This window comes from Bactrocera neohumeralis, chromosome 4, assembly GCF_024586455.1.
Source record: "Bactrocera neohumeralis isolate Rockhampton chromosome 4, APGP_CSIRO_Bneo_wtdbg2-racon-allhic-juicebox.fasta_v2, whole genome shotgun sequence".
Classification (NCBI taxonomy): Eukaryota; Metazoa; Arthropoda; class Insecta; order Diptera; family Tephritidae; genus Bactrocera; species Bactrocera neohumeralis.
The window spans coordinates 47,919,127-47,924,652 of NC_065921.1; the positions used below are offsets into that span (position 1 = coordinate 47,919,127).

At 36.0% G+C, this 5,526-nt stretch overlaps 3 protein-coding genes across 3 annotated transcripts; 1 reads left to right on the top strand and 2 right to left on the bottom strand.

The window, feature by feature from the left end:
- On the bottom strand, positions 1–1,432 carry LOC126754592 (complement component 1 Q subcomponent-binding protein, mitochondrial). Its single transcript, XM_050466700.1, has 5 exons — positions 1,143–1,432; positions 871–1,021; positions 616–809; positions 468–556; positions 1–410 (listed from the first exon to the last, which is right to left on the bottom strand). Exons 1-5 carry the CDS (start codon positions 1,369–1,371, stop codon positions 261–263), a joined length of 813 nt encoding a protein of 270 aa, XP_050322657.1. The 5' UTR covers positions 1,372–1,432; the 3' UTR covers positions 1–260.
- A 385-nt stretch (positions 1,433–1,817) lies between these two features.
- LOC126754654 (TP53-regulated inhibitor of apoptosis 1-like) lies at positions 1,818–2,625 on the top strand. Its single transcript, XM_050466781.1, has 2 exons — positions 1,818–2,069; positions 2,149–2,625. Exons 1-2 carry the CDS (start codon positions 1,923–1,925, stop codon positions 2,245–2,247), a joined length of 246 nt encoding a protein of 81 aa, XP_050322738.1. The 5' UTR covers positions 1,818–1,922; the 3' UTR covers positions 2,248–2,625.
- LOC126754544 (rRNA N6-adenosine-methyltransferase ZCCHC4) lies at positions 2,623–4,423 on the bottom strand. Its single transcript, XM_050466623.1, has 4 exons — positions 4,048–4,423; positions 3,753–3,994; positions 3,460–3,663; positions 2,623–3,387 (listed from the first exon to the last, which is right to left on the bottom strand). Exons 1-4 carry the CDS (start codon positions 4,315–4,317, stop codon positions 2,637–2,639), a joined length of 1,467 nt encoding a protein of 488 aa, XP_050322580.1. The 5' UTR covers positions 4,318–4,423; the 3' UTR covers positions 2,623–2,636.
- Positions 4,424–5,526: the final 1,103 nt, after the last annotated feature.

The window sequence follows — 5,526 nt, forward strand, 5'->3', positions numbered from 1 at the left end:
AAAAAAAAGAAAGCAATTCAACAATACTTAAACTGTATTGGGCCACATAAAAAAATTGGCAAACATTTAAGGTCTACAATGTCGCTATAACAGTTACATAACACGAAAATGCACTTTCAGAAAATAAAATATGGTTTGCCTTTTCGATTTGCACTTCATGCGATTAATTCTTATACTTTAAGCGTAAATTTTATGTCACTTAGGGATGTATGAACTAGTAACTAAACGCTGTGCAGCATTTATTGGAAGAGATGCAGCATTTATTTGCCAGAAGTAAACTTTGAAAGGCTTTCCAACAAACCGATGTATGAACTGTGCTCGAAAGCAGTAGCCAAATCTGAGAGTTTTTCAACGAATTCATTGCTAACACCTTTCTCTTCCAAGAGGTTCATCAGCAAGTCATAAAGGTACTGCAAAGAAGCCAATATTAAAAATTGTTGGCCATAAATTAGTTTATATCTACTTACGCCATCGAGCACATCACCGGCCACGGCATAAACCTTATCGTTCCATTCACCTTGGTAGATACATATCTCATCAATGCCAAAAATGTCATCTGCATAAATAACCAGGAAATTTAAAGCTTCATCGGTATTAAATAATTTCATCACTTACTGTATTCGCCCTCTTGTGGAGTACCTTCCAAGAAGGAGCATGTGAATGAAAGGGTTGTGTTGCCCTTAACGATGTCAATTTCAAAACGCGGTTTACTGCGCATCTCACCGATTTCAGCCTTTTCCGCGTTGGGGTCCAACTCAGGTTCGTCTTCAGTATCCACAGTGTGGTTGACATTGAAGTTAATGACAATTCTATACAACACACATTTTATTAATGACTTGTAAAGTTTAACTCAATTTTTTTGTAATTTACTTTTCCTTATCACTCGTCTTGGTTAACTCAACATCGGCGCCATCCAGCTTAACATTGAATCCCTCTATTGTTGTGGGAATAGTTTTGATTTTTTGCGCTTTGCGTTCCGCCAATATTTCTTCAGTCAGGAATTCCACAAGTTCCCTTTCGCCTTTAAATTAAAAAATATATATCATTTAATTCAAAAACTGTACGCCATAATTTCATCACGTTAATATAGGTTATGTAATTAATAATATTTCAACCGGCAATAGGTGTTAAAAATTTCTAACCTTTGGTGTGCAAATGTTTTACTCCACCGCAACCGCAGCTGCAGCTTAAGCTGGGCTTGTGCACATTCAAGACATTGGTGGTGGCACCAGAAGCTTCTGGATTCTTGCACATGTGCCAGAGCGTGCGAGTGAAATCACGTTTACCGAAAACATTTTTCAATGCGTTGTTTGAGTTGGCAGCAATCAAACCGTTGCAGAAACGAAGTACAGATTTTGTTAAATTACTCATTGCGAAAATTTTAAATTTTGAAATTTTACGGATAAATGCACTGCAGATATTAATTTAACCTCACACAATTTTCTGCTGGTAAATGTCAACTTTGATTTTGCTTAGAGTATGTTCGCCGACAAAGGTTGTTGCCATATGCTATTTTTTGTTTTGAAGTATTTCGGTTAACTGCCAAAGATCCTGAGATGACAGGGTAGAAAAATAATATAAACAAAAATAAATAAATAAACAAAAATTGAGACAATGATCCCAAGCTAAATAATTAGGAATCGATGATTTATCTACTTATAATAATTACAAGTGCTTTGCAAATATATTTTACAAATATTAAGCCCAATTTAAAAAAAGTATTCGTCATCTAAAATATGAACAAATAATTGGTAGCCCATTTTTGTACCAATCAGCTGATTTTGTTCTTACAATTGGCCTTTAGCTGACGTATGTTTTCTCATGTATTTTCGTTTCTATCAAGGTCCAACAAATAGCTACAAACGTATGTGATTGCGTGAATTTACCACATTTATAGTCATATATTTTAAATTGTTGTTACCATGAATAGTTTGGGCGATGATTGCACGGAACTAAAGAAGCAATACGACGCTTGCTTCAACTCTTGGTTTTCTGAACATTTCCTTAAAGGTCGCCATGATGATTCGTTGTGTGCACCGATCTTTAAAATTTATCAAGATTGTGTAAAGGTCAGTGGGTTCTTGTGTTAATGTTACAAAATTTTATTAAATTGAATTTAGATAAATAAAATGTTTCTTAATTTTACAGCGAGCAATGCGTGAGCAAAAAATTGAACTTCGAGAAATCGATTCAGAAATCAATACCGGCGAAAAGGAGCAACAAAAACCTGACCATACAAAAAGTTGACCGATACTGAATAGTGATCTCTCCACAACTGCAACGATAAAATCATACGATTCTGCTGGTACTGGCATACCAACCAGTTTGGCTGGTTACGCCGAGTATCCTATTAAGAAAGGTTCATACAAAAGGGACAATTCTGTATCGTAATTTGTCATTTTATTACAATATGTTTGTAATACAATAATGTTCAATTTGGCAATAATGTATGTATATCTAAAAAAACATTCAGTATCGCAGTATTCCGCGATTCACGTAAATTAACAAAGCATAAAAGAATAGTAGTTTAATATTGTATGTAAACACAAAAATTAAACTTAAGTATTAAATAAAGTTAATTTTCATTGTAAATGTTTTAAGAAAATAAACGTTATTTAACGTAAATCTTTATACTATTACTTAATTTTTACTTCTGTCATGCCCATGAATGTTATTTCTTCCAGATAATTGCTACGTTGCCTACAATTTCGTTCATTGTGACCCTTTCTTTTACACAACAGACACGTGATTATCTTTTCACCTTTGTGGACAAACCCAACGCTATGATGCCTGCGCCACTCCGCGCACATCAATTCTGTATGTCCTTTCTGCAAACAGATCCAACAATGCTGATTTGCTTGATATATTTGACACTCATGCTCTTCCGTCTGTGTGCAGCGTCTGCAATTTGTACAATGCACATAGTTAGGCTTGACGCAACACCCACAAAGCTCACAGTGGCGATAAGTGCTGCCATTTTTTGCCGGACAATCGCCACATTTAGCACAATGGCGGTTTTCTAAGGCTGTGTAACGCTGGCATAAGGCACAATATTTGTACTCCTCTTCAATCGGCAAATGTAACAATTCCAAAGGTACATTCGTGAAAACACGCACTGGCGAACCAAGCTTGCGACACTTCTCGCCTACATTAGTGTATGCGCTGTGATTGGTGTAATTAACCTTGTAATCACACATGTGCATATGCGGCATTTCTTGCTGTATGTAATGTTCGGAAAAATAAGGAAATATCCAAAATATAGGCAAAGGTTGATGAGGTAGGTTGTTCATTAAGTTGAATGTATGCGTAAGCTGTCTCAAAGTGCCGGCTATCGGTTCTGTGCGACAACCAAAAGGTGGATCCGTAAATATTAACAGCTTTTCTTTGCTGGCAAAGAAAAGTTAAATAAATATTGCTATATTAAAAACAGTATATCGTTACATTATCCAACGTACTTACGGTTTACACTTTAAAAACTCTTCGAATATTAAACTCTGCTGTTTGTCGAAAAAATGGTTGTTACACATATTATACCAGGCAAAATTTTTATCGTCATAGAAAAAAAACAGGCGATGATCAAAATCCAATAAAAAGCTTTGTATCTCGGAGAAGTTATTATGTAAAAAAGCGTGCAAACGCGGAGCACCCATACAGATCACCTTACTACAATTTGACATGAAAATCATATATGTATTATTAAAACTTCATTAATTTGTCTGTAGAAATACATATGTATGTATATCTTTACTCACGTTACACCCAAGTTCTGAAAACACTTTCCGAAGAATTTTAACGCCTTGTCATCGAAAAAATATTGCGCTTGCGATTTATCATCATCCAGTGGGCGTAGGAACCGAGTTGGATCGCAAAGCAGATCATTAGTTAAATTCCAAACCATTTCATGACCGAAATGCAATGATTGATCATCACGTAGTAATGGTACATTGCAATGTAGACAGTAATGAAGACAGTCATCGTGGTATCCCGCCAATAACTAGACAACTTTATTTGATGTACATAAATATAATTCAATCATCGTTGTATTACCTTTTGCCGTTTCTTCTTGTAAGAATTAATGTAACTCCCTAAATCATAACGCTTTGCCAATTTCTGTGGCGTTAATTGTTCTGCTGGCAGCTGAAAGCTGCATAAACGTTTATCCCGATGCGCTGCACAAGCATAATAAGCAAAAGCTGGTTTATCTGCCAATTGGTTGCATGTTTGGAACAACAATGTTGGTCCATGTGGGCAGTGTGGATGCCGAACACCATGTTCTTCATTGGGATACACTATTTGTAATTTGTTGGCGTTTTCCATTTCAAAATGTAATGTATTCACTGATTTCCTTGTTTATTATTGTTCTTGATATCTCCTGAATCAGATATTTATCTCTGGCTTAAATGCTATTTCTATATCTGTCTCTTCAAATTATAAACTGAAAAACCCGCTTTACAAGCTTTCTATCGGCGTCTGACAGCTAAACAGCTGTTTACTGCAAAAGCTTTAGTTTAGTTGCTGTTCGAACGTATGTATGTACATATATCACATCTCACGACTCATATCTCTTTTACAAAAATACATATGTATATTAGCTTTGTTTCTTATCTGCTAACTATTATTAGCTAGCACGATTTCTGTTGAAAAAGTATTACTTAACCCAAAAAACAGCAGAAACTAGCAGAAGAGAGCACAAATTGGGAGCGTAAATAGCTGTGGGAGTTGCTAGTAAAATTTCTATTAGCAGAAAATAGCTACTGCCTTATCCTTTTCGGATTATTTCTTCCAAATTTCAGAGAGATCTGAGAACTAAAACCAAAGTTACAGCCGTCAACAGCGCGTTTCTCCCATGTGCCTCCAAATACGTGCCGACCGCTCGTTCGCGATTATCTCAAAATTCGAGTATAAAACAATAAATCGACGCGTCACTCGTATAAATGTGAATGAACAAAAGTGTAAGCATGTTACGTTTTCGATAAGACCAAAAATGTGCCTGGCAGTAAAAATAAAAAATTGTTTAGTACCCCAAGCGAACGAAGTGACATATCTTGGTATTCACCTAGATAGAAGACTTACGTGGAGAAAAAAATCTAGTAAAATAACTTGCATGACGATAAGAGCTGCAAATTTAAATTGGCTATTAAATAAAGACTCCAAACTTAGTCTAGACAACAAAGTGCTTTTATATAATGCGGTCATAAAGCCGATTTGAATGTATGGCATTCAACTGTGGGGTACGCCCTGTGCAACTAATATTGATATAATACAAAGGCTCCAATCAAAAATGCTTAGAACAATCACGTGTTTACTATGGTACATGCGTAATGAAAATATCCATAAAGACCTTGGTAATTCTATGGTAAAGAAAGAAGTAGAAGACAGCAGAACCCAAACCCTCCATGCAGGAACTCCTCGAGGAGAGGGGAAACAATTCGGGACGACCAGTGTCTATCCGTAGTCGAAAACAAGCCATATCGCTCGGATTGGATAATCGCAAGGTACTTATTTACTGCAGATTCGATCAAGTGG